A 22,039-nucleotide genomic window follows, 5' to 3' on the forward strand; every position below is an offset into this window, starting at 1 on the left:
TTTTAGTTTCGCGTTGATGAATTTCGGGCGCAATTATGAAACTTACAATTACTTGCATTGTTGCTGCGAAAGTGCACACAGCTATATAAAATCGTCGACGCCCAGAATTCATCAACTATTCATCCCCGCAGCACAAAACCCTTAACGACCGCACGTCCGATCCACGAAACAAACTCTAATGCATTTCCTGCTCCCTCCGCGCTAAATCATTTTGGCGGCTTCAGCATTTCCAGGGTGCAATTTTAAATTGCAGTTTAAGATATTCGTTTCGTGGCTGAAGCAGCTCATGTCTGCAGCATTACGGCATGCACCGCACGTTGTAAATACATGAATTTGGGTTGTGGGGTGCATGCACAAGTTGCGGTTTCGTCTGGAATGTGTGTGACGCTCAAAATCCTGCCGAGTCCGTGATTTACCTGGCAGTTGTCTTCGTCCCATCGGAACCGGCAGTTGTAGACGCCGTTGCAGCGCAACTTCTTCGATATGCAGGTGGCATCTTCGCAGCTGAATTCGTCGTCGGTGCAGGAGTCTTTGCCGCTGTCGGCTGCTTACAGAGAGAGATTAGTGAAGGGTTAGGGCTTGGACATACATCGTAATGTAAAGTAGAAAAGTTTTATGGTAATTTGATTGTTTTTTAGAACTATTTGTGGGAATTGGCTCAGTATCCTGGATTAAGCTGTTTTTAAAAATAGCGTCTGACCAACGAAAAATTGGAGAAAAAACTAATTAGGATTAAAGAATTAATCCGTCTTTTTATTTCACAACTATCTGACTAAAATAAGAAAACCAGGTCGAAGTGGAACCAAAATAAAACAAATCGTTTTATTATGAACTAATAAAATTGAATTCTTATTAAAACAAGTTTTTCTCTCTTATATTTTGAGATAAATCGTTTATGGACCGATCTAATAAAATTTAATTCTTTCTAAAACAATTTTTTTTTCTCTGTTATTTTCCGAGATACAGTGAAAATAAGCATAATTTCGTGATCCTAGGAAAATTTCCAACGGGAATGAAACCGTTTCGGACCGAATCAGCAAAATTGAAATTTCTGTTAAAAAAGGGTGGAGGCGCCGGGATAATAAATATTTTGAAAAATATTTATTTAGAATATTTTGAAGACACGTCTAGTTGAAATAGTATAAATTTGAGAAGAGGCTAGAAATTTTCTTAAATATCTTCAAATGTATTTAAAATAATAGAGCAAACACTGATTTGAACCGTAATAAAACGATCTCTTTTCAGGTGGATTTAGTCAACTTTAGTACTTTGAATAAAATGTGTTTTTCTCTGTTGCTTGAAGAACAACAGTGAAAATAGGCAATTTCGTAATTCTGAGAAAATTATGTATAAGAATGTTTTTTTCTGTCAAAGTAACCACCAGTGATTTTTTTTTATAAAATCTTTGAAGGCACCGAAAGAGGATATTTAAAAAAAAATTATGGGTGTTTGAGAAAGTGGCTTTTAGACTATTTTTTTTTAGAATTAATATATTTCTTTTACAATTTCCACGTCTAACTTAATTAAGAAAATCAGCCCAAACTGGAACCGAAATTAAACAAATCGTTTATGAACCGATGTAATAAAATTTAATTCTTACTAAAACAAGTTTTTTTTTCTCTGTTGTTTTCCGAGATACAATGAAAATAAGCATAATTTCGTGATCCTAGGAAAATTTCCAACGGGAATGATACCGTGCTGAAACGAATCAGCAAAATTGAAATTTCTGTTAGGAAAGGGTGGAGGCGCCGGGATAATAAATATTTTGAAACATATTTATTTAGAATATTTTGAAGACACTTCTAGTTGAAATAGTATAAATTGGAGAAGAAGCTAGAAATTTCCTAAAATATCTTCAAATGTATTTAAAATAATAGAGCAAACACTGATTTGAACCGTAATAAAACGAGCTCTTTTCAGGTGGATTTAATCAACTTTAGTACTTTGAATAAAATGTGTTTTTCTCTGTTGCTTGAAGAACAACAGTGAAAATACGCAGCTTCGTAATTCTGAGAAAATTATGAATAAGAATGTTTTTTTTCCGTCAAAGTAACCAACAGTGTTTTTTTTCATAAAATCTTTGAAGGCACCGGAAGAGGATATTTAAAAAAAAATTATGGGTGTTTGAGAAAGCGGCTTTTAGACTATTTTTTTTAGAATTAATACATTTCGTTTACAATTTCCACATCTAACTTAATTAAGAAAATCAGCCCAAACTGGAACCGAAATTAAACAAATCGTTTATGGACCGATCTAATAAAATTTATTTATTTCTAAAACATTTTTTTTTCTCTGTTATTTTCCGAGATACAGTGAAAATAAGCATAATTTCGTGATCCTAGGAAAATTTCTAACGGGAATGATACCGTTTTGGACCGAATCAGCAAAATTGAAATTTCTGTTAAAAAAGGATGGAGGCGCCGAGATAATAAATATTTTGAAAAATATTTATTTAGAATATTTTGAAGACACTTCTAGTTGAAATAGTATAAATTTGAGAAGAGGCTAGAAATTTCTTTAAATATCTTCAAATGTATTTAAAATAATAGAGCAAACAATGATTTGAACCGTAATAAAACGAGCTCTTTTCAGGTGGATTTAATCAACTTTAGTACTTTGAATAAAATGTGTTTTTCTCTGTTGCTTGAAGAACAACAGTGAAAATAGGCAATTTCGTAATTCTGGGAAAATTATGTAAAAAAATTTTTTTTTTTCCGTCAAAGTAACCAACAGTGATTTTTTTTTATAAAATCTTTGAAGGCACCGGAAGAGGATATTTAAAAAAAAATTATGGCTGTTTGAGAAAGAGGCTTTTTGACTATTTTTTTTTAGAATTAATACATTTCTTTTACAATTTCCACATCTAACTTAATTAAGAAAATCAGCCCAAACTGGAACCGAAATTAAACAAATCGTTTATGGACCGATCTAATAAAATTTAATTCTTTTTAAAACAATTTTTTTTTCTCTGTTATTTTCCGAGATACAGTGAAAATAAGCATAATTTCGTGATCCTAGGAAAATTTCCAACGGGAATGAAACCGTTTCGGACCGAATCAGCAAAATTGAAATTTCTGTTAAAAAAGGGTGGAGGCGCCGGGATAATAAATATTTTGAAAAATATTTATTTAGAATATTTTGAAGACACGTCTAGTTGAAATAGTATAAATTTGAGAAGAGGCTAGAAATTTTCTTAAATATCTTCAAATGTATTTAAAATAATAGAGCAAACACTGATTTGAACCGTAATAAAACGAGCTCTTTTTAGGTGGATTTAATCAACTTTAGTACCTTGAATAAAATGTGTTTTTCTCTGTTGCTTGAAGAATAACGGTGAAAATACGCAGTTTCGTAATTCTGAGAAAATTATGAATAAGAATGATTTTTTTTCCGTCAAAATAACCAACAGTGACTTTTTTTTATAAAATCTTTGAAGGCACGAGGGAGGATATTTAAGAAAAAAATTATGGGTGTTTGAGAAAGTGGGTTTTAGAATATTTTTTTTTAAGAATTAGTACATTTCGTTTACAATTTCAACATCTAACTTAATTAACAAAATCAGTCCAAACTGGAACCGAAATTAAACAAATCGTTTATGGACCGATCTAATAAAATTTAATTCTTACTAAAACATGTTTTTTTTTCTCTGTTATTTTCCGAGATACAGTGAAAATAAGCATAATTTCGTGATCCTAGGAAATTTTCCAACGGGAATGATACGGTTTTGGACCGAATCAGTAAAATTGAAATTTTTGTTAAGAATGGGTGGAGGGGCCGGGATAATAAACATTTTGAAAAATATTTATTTAAAATATTTTGAAGACACTTCTAGTTGAAATAGTATAAATTTGAGAAGAGGCTAGAAATTTCCTTAAACATCTTCAAATGTATTTAAAATAATAGAGCAAACACTGATTTGAACCGTAATAAAACGAGCTCTTTTTAGGTGGATTTAATCAACTTTAGTACCTTGAATAAAATGTGTTTTTCTCTGTTGCTTGAAGAATAACGGTGAAAATACGCAGTTTCGTAATTCTGAGAAAATTATGAATAAGAATGATTTTTTTCCCGTCAAAATAACCAACAGTGATTTTTTTTATAAAATCTTTGAAGGCACCGAGGGAGGATATTTAAGAAAAAAATTGTGGGTGTTTGAGAAAGTGGGTTTTAGAATATTTTTTTTTAAGAATTAGTACATTTCGTTTACAATTTCAACATCTAACTTAATTAACAAAATCAGTCCAAACTGGAACCGAAATTAAACAAATCGTTTATGGCCCGATCTAATAAAATTTAATTCTTACTAAAACATGTTTTTTTTATCTGTTATTTTCCGAGATACAGTGAAAATAAGCATAATTTCGTGATCCCAGGAAAATTTCCAACGGGAATGATACCGTTTTAGACCGAATCTACAAAATTGAAATTTCTGTTAAGAAATGGTGGAGGCGCCGGGATAATGAATATTTTGAAAAATATTTATTTAAAATATTTTGAAGACACTTCTAGTTGAAATAGTATAAATTCGAGAAGGGGCTAGAAATTTCCTTAAATATCTTCAAATGTATTTAAAATAATAGAGCAAACACTGATTTGAACCGTAAGAAAACGAGCTCTTTTCAGGTGGATTTAATCAACTTTAGTACTTTGAAAAAAATGTGTTTTTCTCTGTTGCTTGAAGAATAACGGTGAAAATACGCAGTTTCGTAATTCTGAGAAAATTATGAATAAGAATGATTTTTTTCCGTCAAAGTAACCAACAGTGATTTTTTTTATAAAATCTTTGAAGGCACCGGGGGTGGATATTTAAAAAAAAATTATGGGTGTTTCAGAAAGCGGCTTTTAGAATATTTTTTTTAAGAATTAATACATTTCGTTTACAATTTCAACATCAAACTTAATTAACAAAATCAGCCCAAAGTGGAACCGAAATTAAGCAAATCATTTATGGACCGATCTAATAAAATTTAATTCTTTTTAAAACAAGTTTTTTTTCGCTGTTATTTTCCGAGGTACAGTGAAAATAAGCATAATTTCGTGATCCCAGGAAAATTTCCAACGAGAATGATACCGTTTTAGACCGAATCTACAAAATTGAAATTTCTGTTAAGAAATGGTGGAGGCGCCGGGATAATGAATATTTTGAAAAAATATTTATTTAAAATATTTTGAAGTCACTTCTAGTTGAAATAGTATAAATTCGAGAAGGGGCTAGAAATTTCCTTAAATATCTTCAAATGTATTTAAAATAATAGAGCAAACACTGATTTGAACCGTAATAACACGAGCTCTTTTCAGGTGGATTTAATCAATTTTAGTACTTTGTATAAAACGTGTTTTTCTATGTTGCTTGAAGAACAACGGTGAAAATACGCAGTTTACATTTCGTTTACAATGTCAACATCTAACTTAATTAAAAAAATCAGCCCAAAATGGAACCGAAATTAAGCAAATCATTTATGGACCGATCTAATAAAATTTAATTCTTTTTAAAACAAGTTTTTTTTCGCTGTTATTTTCCGAGATACAGTGAAAATAAGCATAATTTCGTGATCTCAGGAAAATTTCCAACGGGAATGATACCGTTTTGGACCGAATCAACAAAATTGAAATTTCTGTTAAGAAATGGTGGAGGCGCCGGGATAATAAATATTTTGAAGTCACTTCTAGTTGAAATAGTGTAAATTCGAGAAGGGGCTAGAAATTTCCTTAAATATCTTCAAATGTATTTAAAATAATAGAGCAAACACTGATTTGAACAATAATAAAACGAGCTCTTTTCAGGTGGATTTAATTAACTTTAGTACATTGAATAAGATGTGTTTTTCTTCTAACAACGGTGAAAATAAGCACAGTTTCGTAATCCCAACAAAATTATGTATAAGAATGATTTTTTTCAAGTAAAATCTTTGAAGGCACGGGGAGAGGATATATAAAAAAAATATTTTAAAGCTGTTTGAAAAAGTGGTTTTAGAATTTTTTTTTTTTGAAGAATTTATAATTTTTTTTTCACAATTTCATCATCCAACTTAATTAACAAGAACAGCCCAAACTGGAACCGAAATTATACAAATCATTTTTGGATCGATCTAATAAAATTTAATTCGAATTCAAACAAGTTTTTTCTCTGTTGTTTCCTAATGAAAATAAGCATGGATTCGTGATACTCAGAAAATTTCCACCGGGAATGATACCGTTTTGTACCGAAACATTGGTATTGAAATTTTGGTTAAAAAATGGAGGAGGCGCCGGGTTAGTAAATATTTTGAAAAACAATTTTTTAAAATATTTTGATTACATTTCTAGTTGAAATAGCATAAATTTGAGAAAGGCCAGAAATGTCTTTAAATATCTTCAAATGTATTTAAAATAAAAGAGCCAACGTTGATTTGAACCGTCATAAAACCAGCTTTTTTTAGATGGGTTTAATCGACTTTAGTACTTTGAAAATAATGTGTTTTCCTCTGTTGCTTGAAGAACAGCGGTGAAAATATGAACAGTTTCGTAATCCTAACAAAATTATGTATTAAAATGATTGTTTTGCCATCAAAGTAACGAACACCGATTTTTTTTAAGTAAAAACTTTGGAGGCACCGGGAGAGGATAAAAAAAAATTAAATCTGCTTGAAAAAGTGGCTTTTAGAATTTTTTTTTGATAAATTGGTAAATTTTTTTCACAATTTCATCATCTAATTTAATTAACAAGATCAGGCCAAACTGGAACCGATATTATACAAATCGTTTTTGGATAGATCTAATAAAATTTAATTCGAATTGAAACAAGTTTTTTTCTCTGTTGTTTCCTAAGATACAGTGAAAACAAGACTAGAGTAGTGATACTCAGAAAATTTCCACCGGGAATGATACCGTTTTGTACCGAAACAGTGAAATTGAATTTTTTGTTAGAAAATGGTGGAGGGGCCGGGATAATAAATATTTTGAAAAACAATTATTTAAAATAATTTGAAGACCCTTCTAGTTGAAATAGTATAAATTTGAGAAGAGGCCAGAAATTTCTTAAAATATCTTCAAATGTATTTAGAATAATAGATCAAAAGCTGATTTGAACCGTAATAAAACCAGCTGTTTTCAGATAGGTTTAATCAACTTTAGTACTTTGAAAATAATGTGTTTTTCTCTGTTGCTCGAAGAACAACGCTGAAAATAAGCACAGTTTCGTAATCCTTTGGGAACTATGTATAAGAATGATCTTTTTGCCATCAAAGTAACCAACACCGATTTTTTTTGTAAAATCTTTGAAGGCACCCGGAGAGGATATATAAAAACAATATTTTAATGCTGTTCGAGAAAGTGGCTTTGAGAATTTTTTTTTTGATGAATTGATAAATTTTTTTCACAATTTCATCATCTAACTTAATTAACAAGATCAGCCAAACTGGAACCGAAATTAAACGAATCGTTTTTGGATCGATCTAATAAAATTTAGTTCCTACTGAAACAAGTCTTTTTCTCTGTTGTTTTCTGAGACATAGTGAAAATAAGGATGGATTCGTGATACTTAGAAAATTTTCACCGGGAATGATACCATTTTTTACTGAAACAGTGAAATTGAATTTTTGTTAAAAAATGGTGGAGGCGCCGGGATAATAAATATTTTGAAAAACAATTATTTAAAATAATTTGAAGACCCTTCTAGTTGAAATAGTATAAATTTGAGAAGAGGCCAGAAATTTCTTAAAATATCTTCAAATGTATTTAGAGTAAAAGATCAAAAGCTGATTTGAACCGTAATAAAACCAGCTGTTTTCAGATAGGTTTAATCAACTTTAGTACTTTGAAAATAATGTGTTTTTCTCTGTTGCTCGAAGAACAACGCTGAAAATAAGCAAAGTTTCGTAATCCTGTGGGAACTATGTATAGGAATGATTTTTTTGCCATCAAAGTAACCAACACCGATTTTTTTTAGTAAAATCTTTGAAGGCACCCGGAGAGGATATATAAAAACAATATTTTAATGCTGTTCGAGAAAGTGGCTTTTAGAATTTTTTTTTTTGATGAATTGATAAATTTTTTTCACAATTTCATCATCTAACTTAATAAACAAGATCAGCCCAAACTGGAACCGAAATTAAACGATTCGTTTTTGGATCGATCTAATAAAACTTAATTCCTATTGAAACAAGTCTTTTTCTCTGTTGTTCTCTGAGACACAGTGAAAATAAGGATGGATTCGTGATACTTAGAAAATTTCCACCGGGAATGATACCATTTTTTACTGAAACAGTGAAACTGAATTTTTTGTTAAAAAATGGTGGAGGCGCCGGGATAATAAATATTTTGAAAAACAATTATTTAAAATAATTTGAAGACCCTTCTAGTTGAAATAGTATAAATTTGAGAAGAGGCCAGAAATTGCTTTAAATATCTTCAAATGTATTTAGAATAATAGATCAAAAGCTGATTTGAACCTTAATAAAACCAGCTGTTTTCAGATAGGTTTAATCAACTTTAGTACTTTGAAAATAATGTGTTTTTCTCTGTTGCTCGAAGAACAACGCTGAAAATAAGCACAGTTTCGTAATCCTGTAGGAACTATGTATAAGAATGATTTTTTTGCCATCAAAGTAACCAACACCAATTTTTTTTAGTAAAATCTTTGAAGGCACCCGGAGAGGATATATAAAAACAATATTTTAATGCTGTTCCAGAAAGTGGCTTTTAGAATTTTTTTTTTTGATGAATTGATAAATTTTTTTCACAATTTCATCATCTAACTTAATTAACAAGATCAGCCAAACTGGAACCGAAATTAAACGAATCGTTTTTGGATCGATCTAATAAAATTTAGTTCCTACTGAAACAAGTCTTTTTCTCTGTTGTTTTCTGAGACACAGTGAAAATAAGGATGGATTCGTGATACTTAGAAAATTTCCACCGGGAATGATACCATTTTTAACTGAAACAGTGAAATTGAATTTTTTGTTAAAAAATGGTGGAGGCGCCGGGATAATAAATATTTTGAAAAACAATTATTTAAAATAATTTGAAGACCCTCCTAGTTGAAATAGTATAAATTTGAGAAGAGGCCAGAAATTTCTTTAAATATCTTCAAACGCATTTAAAATAAAAGAGCAAACACTGATTTGAACCGTCATAAAACCAGCTTTTTTTAGATGGGTTTAATCAACTTTAGTACTTTGAAAATAATATGTTTTTCTCTGTTGTTTGAAGAACAACGGTGAAAATACGTACAGTTTCGTAATCCTGAGAAAGATATGTATAAGAATATTTTTTTTCCATTAAAAAACCACCACTGCTTTTTGCGAAAAAGCGTTGAAGGCACTGGGTGGAAAATATAAAAAAATTTATTTCCAGGATGTTTAATTAGCTGGCTCTTGAAATAATATTTCTTGAAGAATGTATACATTTTTTTCAATATCCCAACATCTAATTAAATTAACAAAACCAGCACAAACTGGAACCAAAAATAAACAAATCGTTTATGTACCGATGTGATAAATTTTAATTTTTAGTAACATTTTTTTCTCTGTTATTTACTGAGATACAGTCAAAATAAGCATATATTCGTGATCTTTGGAAAATTTCCAATGGGAACGATATCGTCTTGAATCGAAACAGTGAAATTGAAATTTTTGTTTAGAAATGGTGGAGGCGCCGGTATAATAAATATTTTGGAAAACATTAATTTAAAATACTTTGAAGAAACTTCCTGTTGAAATTATATATATAAATTTGAGACGAGATTAGGAATTTCTTTAATCATCTTTAAATGTATTTAAAATAATGGAGCGAACACTGATTTGTACCGAAATAAAGCGAGCTCTTTTCTGGTGGGTTTAATCAACTTTAGTACTTCGAATAAAATGTGTTTTTCTCTGTTGCTTGAAGAACAAGGGGAAAATATGAACAGTTACGTGTTTCTAAACTAATTCTAAATTTTTTTATTTAAAGCGCTTCAAGAAATAAAATCAAAGATAAAATTAGTGCAGGATGATCAGAAAAAAATAGCTTTCTAGAAAAATTGTAAAAAAATAGCTTTACATGATTGTTTGTCGATATCCCTGTACGCCGTATAATTCGCCTCGAAGTGCGTCTTGTTGGTCGAGTTGTAAACAGCGAAGAACCGAACAAACATCACGTTCTTCTTGGACAGCACCGTATCAGCCATCGAGCCGCAGAACTTCTTCTCCATGTTAGGCATGTCCGTATTGTTCATAAAAACCTGCACGAAGTTGTTGTCGCACTCGTTGGGCTTGTCCAGCTCAAATTTCTCGAACTGCAGCTGAATCTAAAACCAAGCAACAAGTCACCATTATTTTACCTCATTTGTTTTAAAGTTTCCACTTTCAAACTTTAGTTATGAAGTCGAGACGTACTCCCAACTAAAAATAAACAACGTTGCACTTAAGCAAACTTTCCGACAAAGTCAGTTGTTAATTACAAACTCAATTAACACTTTCAGTTTTACGAAATAAGACTGAATAGCGTCGAACTTAAACTAGTCGTGTCTGATGCAAATGCTGAGTATTGTCGTAAACAGGCTAAAGTTCTGGCTCCCGAAATACCCAATCTGACCCGAGCCGAGCAGAAAACTCCCCAACTTCCAGTGCACAAAAACGATTAAGAAGTTTGAGTGAAGTTTAACGTAAGAATTCGCACCACAAAGCGAACATCAACATCAATTCAAAATTCTTGGCTTGTATGAAATGTAAATACTCGTCCTGAACAATTCCGAAGCGTGGGGAGTTTTACTAAATTGATAATAAGTTGGCAGCACTTTGTGGAAGTTCGTGCTTTAGCGCACAGATACGTTCACTTGTAAAAATTCAGTGAGATTAATGTGCGTGGAATTAAGTCGCTAGAAAAAATTTTGACTCACCTTCTGGTTGGGCTTGACCGTGATCGCCCACACGCAGTCCGTGGCCACCCTGTACCGCTCCGTGAAGTTCCTCACCTCCTCGGGAATGTCGTCGCTTTTGCTGATTTTGCCCTCTTCGGCGTTCTCCTTCTTCACTTGGCATAGCGGCTTATCGGGGCTAGGAACTGGAAAGTGGAGAAGATGATGAATGGAAGAGCAGTGCTCGATATGTGATCGAATGGAATTTTGTGACGGGAGATTTATTTTTCTTTGGAGAGCATGAAGTATTTGGACTATTAAGTGCAAGGACGGCGGCGGAGACGGCGGCTTTTGCTCGAGGAAATGAGATTGCTGAGCTCTTGCAGGTGTTTTATTGCATTGCGGTGTTTCACGGTATTTGTCATTTTCTTAGGGAAATTTAGCGTTTAAGAGATTGATGCTGTTGGTTAATCTAGTCGCTGGATTTATTAGGCTAGAGTGGATGCATGTAAAGTAGTTTGGGCTTGACGGATTCATAATAATGACAATTTATTTTAAATAGTCAAATAATAATTTTCGAATCGCGTACAGACATTAAAATAATTAATTAAATTTATTTTCATTAAATCACGCAACACTTCCCCGGGGCATCAAACATTTTTATGATATCGATTTCCAACTTTTCAACAAAAAAATGTTGAACTACTTTTTACGTTCTTTAAATATAACAAAAAATAGTATGATTTAATACGTAAATTTATGAAGTCACAAAAAAACTCAGCTGTGTTTATTTTTTTGAGCAATTTTTCCGGAGATATTCCGGTCAAAATTTCAGGATTTAGGCCATATCAAGTTATCTCCGCTAAATGTACCTTGATTTGTCTCAAAATTAGTCCTGTTCCTAATTGGAATCTCCCACATAAGAATCTGGGACCAAAAAATGTAGAAGAGCTCTTACTTTTTTTTTCATTCTCTTAATACTCAAGTCTCCCAAAATTTACAAAGTTAGATAAAAATGTGTGCGTAGAGTCTAAACGGGCAAGGATTTCGATCTGAAAACCAACCACAACGACTAGAAAATTTCAAGAGTTCGAATGGTAAAAACCGAAATAAACTGTCTTTGTCCGTTCAAAAACTATGAACCCTCAAACTCCCAATTTTGGCTTTTTGAAATTTGGTTAAAGAAGGATTTTGCTTAAAAAAGTGAAAATTTTCAACAACTGATGCCAAACATGCACTCGGCTGGACAAAATTAGTATAGAAATGTAATGTCCGGCAAATTGAAACATGTTTAATTTTTTGGGCAATTTTTCCGGTGATATTCCGGTCAAAATTTTCGGATTTAGGTCATATCAAGCTATTTCGGCCAAACAAAGCTCGATTTCTCTAAAAATTATTCTTGTCCCTATTTCGAATCTCCTAAAAATGAATCTGGGGTCAAAAAAATGTAGAAGGGCTTTTGTTTTTTTTTTATTTTTACATGTTCGAAAGTCTAAAAAATGTCACAGTCCTATGAATGTGTACATAGATTTTAAACGGACATAGATATCTAGTTGAAAATATAGTCCAATACCCACAAAACTATAAGAAACAGAATGGTAAAAGCCAGAATAGGCTGTCCCTGTCTGTTCAAAAGTTATGAACCGTCAAACTCAAAATTTTGGTTTATTGGGTTTTAGTTAAAGAAACATTTCGCTTAATATAGTGGAAATTTTCAACAATGATGCCAAAAACGCAACCAGCTGTAAGAAATTAGTCTAGAAATATAATTCCAGCAAAATCGAAACATGTCCAATTTTTGGGTTATTTTTCCGGTGATATTCCGGTCAAAATTTTTTTCGGATTTAGGCCATATCAAACTATCTCGGCCAAACATACCTCGATTTCTCTCAAAATTATTCCTGTCCCTATTTAGAACCTCCTGAATATGAATTTGGGCTCAAAAGAAAATGTAGAACTGCTTTTGAATTTTTTAAAATTTTTACAATTTCGAATGTCTAAAAAATGACACAGCCCTATTAATGTGTACATAGATTTTAAACAGACATAGATAACTAGTTGAAAATATATTCCAATACCCACGAAACTATACTAAACAGAATGGTAAAAGCCAGAATAGGCTGTCCCTGTCTGTTCAAAAGTTATAAACCGTCAAACTCAAAATTTTGTTTTTTTGAGTTTTGGTTAAAGAAAAATTTCGCTTAAAATAGTGAAAATTTTCAACAACCGATGCCAAAAACGCAACCAGCTGTACGAAATTAGTCTAGAAATATAATTCCAGCAAAATCGAAAAATGTTTAATTTTTGGGTTATTTTTCCGGTGATACTCGTATTCAGGTCAAAATTTGCGGATTTAGGCCATAATAAGATATCTCGGCCAAACATGCCTCGATTTTTCTAAAAATTACTCTTGTCCCCATTTCGAACTTCGTGAAAATGAATCTGTGGTCAAAAAAAATGTAGAAGGGCTTTTGATTCTTTTTTAATTTTTACATTTTCGAATCTCTAAAAAATGACACAATCCTATGAATGTGTACATAGATTTTTAACGGACATAGATATTTAGTTGAAAATATAGTCCATAAGCCGTAAAGCTATAGGAAATAGAATAGTAGAAACCAGAATACGATGTTCCTGTCTGTTCAAAAGTTATGAACCGTCAAACTCAAAATTTTGTTTTTTTGAGTTTTGGTTAAAGAAAAATTTCGCTTAAAATATTGGGAATTTTCAACAACTGATGCCAAAAACGCGACCAGCTGCACGAAATTAGTCTAGAAACCTAATTTCAGCAAAATCGAAACATGTTTAATTTTTGGGTTATATTTCCAATAATATTTTACAAAATTTTAAAAACCTGGGGGACTAGTGATTCTAGAAATTGCAGAAATTCTAGGGAGGCTCTAAAGGATCTAAGAATTCTGAAGGGGTCAACAGCTAAAATTTTGTTTCGAATACTTGAAAGATTCTAAAGGTTCTAGAGAAATTCTAAAAAGCCAATGATTCTAAAACTTGTAAAAATCGCGTGAACGCTTAAAATGTCAAATACTTATTTTTAAAATTCCAAAAACTTTAAAGAAACAAAAGTTTTAACGACCTAAAAATCGTAAGGATCGGAAAAAAGCTTTCTTTATTTAATTTTTATAAATCCTAAAAGCACTGAAGTCCGTGAACATTCTAATTATTATCTTATAAGTCTTGGAGATTCTAAAGATTCCAGAGACTCCAAAAATTCCAAAGATTTAGATTCTTGAGAAATATAAATTTTAGAAAATCTGAAAAAATATAGAAAGTGTATGATAAATGTGATAGACTTGAAAATGTGAAGATAATGGAATAGGTTGAATTTCAAAATTCTGGTATAACTCGAGCCTGATAATTTTACATTTTAATTCACGCGTAATAACCATATTTTTTGCTATTATTTTTATTAATTAATTCAAGTTATGCAAATACATGTACTTTTTTAATTCAGTTATTCATATATAAACTAGAGAAAAAATTTTCCCCGGGCCTAATACAAATATTGCTCCTTCAACCGAACTAACAGCAACCTGGTTAGCACCTCGAGGCCAAAAAAAGTTTTATTTGATTAAAACCCATCAGGCTTAAACTTTAATTCAGGTTTTAACTCACTCAGTTCATGCAGAATCTACCGAATCGTTAAAGAAAATAAATAATGAAACAAGACAGTCGTTTGCATTATTTAAAGCGAAGCAGATTGCTCGCACGAAAATCCTAGGTAGTTGGAGAACTCAAATAATCACAAGTAAGTTTGACATGTACGAACATTAACTAAATGAACAAACTCTTGTACCAATAAGACATCTTAACTCTGTTCCACCTTTCAGTTTTCTATTTTTAACCGAAAGTTTCCTATCTCTCTAGGAAGTTTAATGTTGTAAGTAACGAACACGAAAGAGCATGTTAAAATTTTACCTAGTGGCTGTTCGTGATCTTACAATTCGATATTCTCGAGATTCGAGACTCAAAACACAAAATGATGCATTTCTCGAATCAACGTCTTCCGGGCAAACGTGTGAGTTATTTTTTCATTAAAATCGAAAATAAGCTTTTGTTTGATTAACAAACATTCCAGCTTGTTAATTCCATTTGGTTTAATTTCATGCTTGAATATTTAATTTTCGTTACTTCAGTGACACTTATCTGTTCTTATTGTAACTAAAACCTAACACAATCAAAAACACTAACATTTAAATAACGCCACTGTTAACATTCCTCCAGCGACCCTCATAAATACGCTCTACTCATTTTGCTACCGCTATATTGCAAGCTTTGAATCTCTCCCCAACAACAGCAACACTTGTTTCGGAATAACTCGCAACATCATCCCCTAAAAAATAAAACCCTCCACCCTCTGCTCCTTCTCCTCTTTTATTCTTTCATTGCTGGCATAAATCTCTCGCCCCATATATCGTGCTATCTGCTCATAAATCGCACAGCATGTGTTCTTTTTATCTAATATTAATTCGCGTGTTCTTCGCTGCGTTTCGCCACCTTGCGTTAACTTCTTCATTTTATCGCCCTGTGGAACAACGGCGAGCTTTTAAGCGCCTGTGTAACTATAAATTCTTAAATGTGAGGATACAGTGAGTGACGCTTTGACAAACTGCTTGAGTAAAAACGCACATGTAACTATGTACAGCGAAACCGGTCGATAGCCACCTCTCCCGTATTGAAAATCCCGTCGCCGTTTCCTTTTATTTGCGTACGGTGAATCTTTGAGAGCATCCAATATGGTTAGCTGCGTTCTCTTTTATTAATCTGTTAGTTTCGCCTTTCATCTCTCGATATTTATTCGTCTATTTGCGTCAAACGGGACATTACAATAATGGAGATACGCCGAGCGCTGTCTTTTGTTTTCCATTATTTATTCATCGATTGCGCAATTCAATATCGGGGCGCTTTTTATTGGACATCTTGTTACACATTTTTGTTAAGATATTACGTTTCAGCGTTCGCATGTCTTCTGTTTCGCGTTTTAAAGGAAATGATGGAAAATGGCGTGCGTGCTGGGGTGTCTTTGTGTCTGTCATGATTGAGATGTTTTTTGTTACGTATTCAAGGATGCTAGTTTGGGGATGAGGAAATGAGAGACTGGCGGGTGGAGTGGGGAAGATCGGGTTTCTGCTAAGTGAAAAGCTAATAACGTTCGATTTCGGGAAAAAATGTGTACGGAGGAGTGGAGGTAATTAATCAAAGGGAGAAACATGATTTGTCAAAAGTTGTGAAAAATGGGCTGCGTGAGGTTTATTGGGTGTGTGTGGAATAGTTGGGCGATTAAAAATGGCACAGGAGTTTTATTATGTTTATAGAGTGGCGGCGGGCATCCGACTGAACATGCGAACTTTAACATTTTTTCTAACGGAAACACCGTTTTGCAAAACGCATAATTATTCGTGCTGATCTAAACAAAAAGCAGAGGAAAAAAACTGCCAGGTGTGGGATTCGAACCCACGCTCTCATTCGAGAGTCAAAGCTTAAATCTAACGCCTCAGACCGCTCGGCCAACCTGACTACACTCAATTGTCTTATTTATAAATCTATACTTTCCTATTAAGCTATATGAGGGGATAGTCGCCATGACAAGCGTTCAATAAGAATTAGTGGGTCTCCCAGTTCAGGTCAAATGAGATCAAACTGAGATAGGAGCCCCATTATATAGCTACGTACGATCCATAAGTTTTGAACGTACAAAGGCAACGTATTCTGGTTTTTAACTTTCTATTTCCCATAGAGTTTCGTATATTGGACTTTGGACTATATTTTCAGCTGGATATCTATGTCCATTTATATTCTACATTCACATATTCAATGGACGGTGTAATTTCCGGTAGATTCGAATATCTAAAAATAAAAAAAAAATATCAAGAACCCTTCTATAATTGTTTTGGCTCTAGATTCTTATTAAGGAGGTTCGAAATAGGGACAGGAGTAATTTTCAGGCCGAGATAGCTTGATAGGGCCTAAATCCGAAAATTTTGACCAGAATATCACCGGAAAAATAGCCCAAAAATGAAACATTTTTCGATTTTGCTGAAATTATGTTTCTAGGATAATTTCGTACAGCTGGTTCCGTTTTTTGCATCGATTGTTGAAAATTTCCACTATTTTAAGCGAAATTTTTCTTGAACAAAAACTCAAAAAACCAAAGTTATGAGTTTGACAGTTCACAACTTTTGAACAGACAAGGACAGCCTATTCTGGCTTTTACCATTCTGTTTCATATAGTTTTGTGAGTATTGGACTCTATTTTGAACTAAATATCTGTGTTCGTTTAAAATCTATGTACACATTTATACGACTGTGTCATTTTTTTAGACATACGAAAATGTAAAAATTAAAAACAAATCAAAAGCTCTTCTACATTTTTTTTGACCCCAGATTCATATTCAGAAGGTTCGAAATAGGGACAGGAATAATTTTGAGAGAAATCGAGGTATGTTTGGCCGAAATAGTTTGATATGGCCTAAATCTGAAAATTTTGACCGGAATATCGCCGGAAAAATAGCCCAAAAATTAAACATGTTTTGATTTTGCTGAAATTATACTTCTAGACTAATTTCGTACAGCTGGTTGCGTTTTTGGCATCGGTTATTGCAAATTTCCACTATTTTAAGCGAAATTTTTCTTTAACTAAAACTCAAAAAAACAAAATTTTGAGTTTGAAGGTTCATAACTTTTGAACAGACAGGGACAGCCTATTCTGGCTTTTACCATTCTGTTTCCTATAGTTTTGTGGGTATTGGAGTATATTTTCAACTAGATATCTATGTCCGTTTAAAATCTATGTACACATTCATAGGACTGTGTCATTTTTTAGACATTCGAAAATGTAAAAATTAAGAAAAAAATCAAAAGCCCTTCTACATTTTTTTTGACCCCAGAATCATATTCAGGAGGTTCGAAATAGGGACAGGAATAATTTTGAGAGAAATCGCGGTATGTTTGGCCGAGATAGTTTGATATGGCCTAAATCCGAAAATTTTGACCGGAAAAATTGCCCAAAAATTAAACATGTTTCGATTTGGCTGAAATTAGGTTTCTAGACGAATTTCGTAGAGCTGATTGCGTTTTTGGTATCGGTTGTTGATAATTTCCACTACTTTAAGCGAAATTTTGTTTTAACCAAAACTCAAAAAACCAAAATTTTAAGTTTGACGTTTCATAACTTTTGAACAGACAGGGACAGCCTATTCTGGCTTTTACCATTTAGTTTCGTATGGTTTTGTGGGTATTGGACTATATTTTCAACTAGATATCTATGTCCCTTTAAAATCTATGTACACATTCATAGGACTGCGTCATTTTTAAGACATTCGAAAATATAAAAATTAAAAAAAAATCAGAAGAACCTCTACATTTTTTTTGACCGCAGATTCATATTCAGGAGGTTCGAAATAGGGACAGGAATAATTTTGAGAGAAATCGAGGTATGTTTGGCCGAGATAGTTTGATATGGCCTAAATCCGAAAATTTTGACCGGAAAAATTGCCCAAAAATTAAATATGTTTCGATTTGGCTGAAATTAGGTTTCTAGACGAATTTCGTAGAGCTGATTGCGCTTTTGGTATCGGTTGTTGATAATTTCCACTACTTTAAGCGAAATTTTGTTTTAACCAAAACTCAAAAAACCAAAATTTTGAGTTTGACGTTTCATAACTTTTGAACAGACAGGGACAGCCTATTCTGGCATTTACCATTCAGTGTCGGATGGTTTTGTGGGTATTGGACTATATTTTCAACTAGCTATCTATGTCCCTTTAAAATCTATGTACACATTTGTAGGACTGCGTCATTTTTAAGACATTCGAAAATGTAAAACTAAAAAAAAATCAGAAGAACCTCTACATTTTTTTTGACCCCAGATTCATATTCAGGAGGTTCGAAATAGGGACAGGAATAATTTTGAGAGAAATCGAGGTATGTTTGGCCGAGATAGTTTGACATGGCCTAAATCCGAAAACTTTGAGCGAAATATCACCGGAAAAATTGCCCAAAAATTAAACATGTTTCGATTTGGCTGAAATTAGGTCTGTAGATTAATTTCGTACAGCTAGCTGAATTTTTGGCAACGATTATTGAAAATTTTCACTATTTTAAAAGAAAAATTACTGTAATCAAAACTCAAAAAACCAAACTTGTGAGTTTGACGGTTCATAACTTTTGAACAGACAGGGACAGCGTATTCTGGCTTTTATAATTCTGTTTAGTATAGTTTTGTGGGCATTGGACTATATTTTCAACTAGATATCAAAGTCCGTTTAAAATCTATGTACACATTCATTGGACAGAGTCATTTTTTAGACATACAAAAATGTAAAAATAAAAAAAAAATTAAAAGCCCTTCTACATTTTTTTGACCCCAGATTCATATTCAGGAGGTTCTAAATGGGGACAGGAATAATTTTGAAAGAAATCGAGACATGTTTGGCCGAGATATTTTGATATGGCCTAAATCCGAAAATTTTGACCGATATTCCGGTCAAAGTTTTTAACACTAATCTTTCGTGCTTTCAGATTTTCATTATTTTTAGATAGTTCAGTTTCTCTAGAATTTTAAATATTTGGAATCTGTAGGATCTTCTCTTCTCTACCTTTTTTTAATTTCATTGGTTTGGTTGATTAGATGAGCACTGAATATTACTACGTGAAGAAATTAGATAATTAGACCTAAAAAAATAAATTACTTTTTTAATTAATTAATAATTGTTTTATTTTCGGCACCAAAGTAATTCAATTGTACTTCGTCTTCTCATCCGAACACACTTCTTTCTTAAAGTAGGTGCATTCAATTGTGCTACGTCTTCTCATCTGAACACACTTCTTTCTTAAAGTAGGTAGTGGTGCAATGGTACCCCCCCACAATAATAAAACAATCGTTAAAATGGGCATACATTTTTGGCAAACTGGGTTGACAAACACAATAATAAAACGGTATCGTATAAAGTTTTCATTGAAACAACTATGTACAAGCCGTAAAAGTTAAAAGCTCCCACATCACGTTAAAACAAAACTCTCGCTTAAACATTCCAAATATCCCGCTTCCACCCGATATACGAAACCAGCATGCAAACCTACGCTTCATTACGTTATCGAACTACAATAATTCGAGCCTAAACAATACTCCCAAATGAAACCATTGTATTTCCCTCCTTACTAATTATTCACTGCACTACAACCCGGTCTTTATTTGTGTGAAAAATGTGCTCAGACGCGATCAATTAATTAATTTGTTAACCCACGTCACGTAGCTGCGTAGCAACTATCAATCAAACGCGATTATAATTACTTTGATTTAATCCCTACGCAGTGAATTGGCGAATATTTAAACCCAAAAATCAGACTCCGTGTATGGATTTCCAACATAAATAATGGAACGCGTGGTATTTTCATAAATCCTGGTATTTGTAAGTGAACGATCCTAAAATTAATTTAACTTTGGAATTAATATTTCTTGGGAGACAATATTTGGAGCACGATTTTTGCCGAACCCGGATTAATCCGGGCCGAAACGAGTATCAGTTTCGCCGCGTCGTACGGACCGAGAGTGAATCCCGGATTAGATTACGAGGAGGTGTTATCAATCTCGTCGCTAAATTATCCAGTTAAGCGGAAACACAAGACAACGGCTCGTGCGAACGAAGAAATAAACGTCAGGATTAATGTATGATAGAGTTACACGTGTGGATGCTGACGGTTACAAGCATCCCGAGATTTAATAATATTTTTTCAGTCGCTTTAATCTCTTAGTCTCTTTAGCGGAAAGAACACAAGTTCGACAATAACAGTTTCAAGTTTTCTGTTTGCAAAACGTGACGTTTTCCGTATGAGCACTAAACTTTCATCATCAATAACCCCATACTTACACCCCGGCGGCCTGTCGACGTACTCGAACACCGCCCGGAAGCCCCGGTACTCGATATTTTCGTCCGACTTGAAGTGGATCCACAAGTACCTATCCGAAGATTGAATAATCGGAGGAAACTCGTTTATCCCGCAGAACTTCTTCTCGAGGAGAGTGTTGTAACCGTGCATGCCGTCCCTGACCTCGAGGAAGTCGTTGTCGCAGTTGGAGCTCTCCTCGATCTCGAAGTAGTCTCGGAAATCAAGGCGGATGATTTTGTTAGCGGGAGCTGAAACAAGTAAACACATTTAAAAATTGTTCCTTCTGGCTATAGAATTTCGCAAGTGCCACCACAATACTCCCTCTTTTCTTTAATCTCAGACCTATATCCGCAGCGCCGCAATCACAGAATCCTTTGATAACCCGCGTCTACATTATTTCTATAATAATCGAGTTTCTAACCACCAGGGGCTGGCGTCCCTTTGCGCTCCATTCTCCTTTCATTTTTGCGCTTCTTCACCACCTAAAATTAGTGCGTGCCGCTGAAGCGATAATGCAGATAGCACAATTAGATTACAGCATGCAGCAAAGCCCGAAAATAAATACCCTGAAAAATGGTCGGATTTACGGCGACACGAAACGTGATTAATTACCAGTTGTATCAGCGAACAATTCTCTATTTTGCGCAGTCTATACAATTGTCTCAACCCAGATAAAGTTTATAGTTGGTGAAGTCGAGACACAAAGGGAGATTTATCGAAAATTATTTTGAGGCGCAACGGTGCGATAAACTTCAATTATGGCAGAGAAAATTTCGTGGTATCGGCTTATTTCTCTCGTGCGGTAAATAAGCGTTATCGACCGATTGTGAGCAATCTTCGGGTGCCTCTCGGACGAACTTCTGGCTGTTGAGAAGTACTAATGAACTTTCTCATAATAAAATTTGGCATGATCGTGGAACTAGCGCAAGATAAACACGGGTCAGTTTACTTTGAGATTTATCGAGGGAGGTTGGTAAGTTTTCGTCTGCTATGCAGAGAATTCGTTTCTTTATTGCGTGGAGAATGTCGGCTGGGGTGAACTCCAAAGTCAACAACATCATTTTAGGTCCAACAACATATTGATTCTGGGTTAAATCGTGCAATTATTCGTTGGTGACAGGTTTAGGTTGGATACACTGTATGCATCGAGCTAAGTAGCCTTGGGTCGCGAAACAATATGAGTCCCCATTTCCGATGCACTCGAAACTCGCGCCACCAGACATCGACACAATCGCACTCCGTTCCGGGGAATTATCAAAATATTCGGTGCGTCCTGGCGTGAATGGTCGTCCCCGTGATGGATGTTTAGGTCGC

The 22,039-nt window shown here is 33.5% G+C and overlaps 1 protein-coding gene across 2 annotated transcripts in view; it reads right to left on the minus strand.

The window, feature by feature from the left end:
* LOC135126138 (bone morphogenetic protein 1 homolog) overlaps positions 1-22,039 on the minus strand; it is a 430,017-nt gene that overhangs the window by 29,314 nt on the left and 378,664 nt on the right. For both annotated transcript variants that reach the window (XM_064051970.1, XM_064051969.1), the window contains 4 exons: positions 20,707-20,973; positions 10,862-11,025; positions 10,024-10,270; positions 417-544 (listed from right to left, as the gene is read on the minus strand). In XM_064051970.1, the coding sequence (XP_063908040.1) occupies positions 417-544; positions 10,024-10,270; positions 10,862-11,025; positions 20,707-20,973 (806 nt within the window). The remainder of the gene's footprint in view (positions 1-416; positions 545-10,023; positions 10,271-10,861; positions 11,026-20,706; positions 20,974-22,039) is intronic.

The sequence above is a fragment of the Zophobas morio genome, unplaced genomic scaffold (genome assembly GCF_036711695.1).
Source record: "Zophobas morio isolate AGI-343-1 ecotype UQ-CSIRO unplaced genomic scaffold, CSIRO_AGI_Zmor_V1 ptg000010l, whole genome shotgun sequence".
NCBI classification, from domain to species: Eukaryota; Metazoa; Arthropoda; class Insecta; order Coleoptera; family Tenebrionidae; genus Zophobas; species Zophobas morio.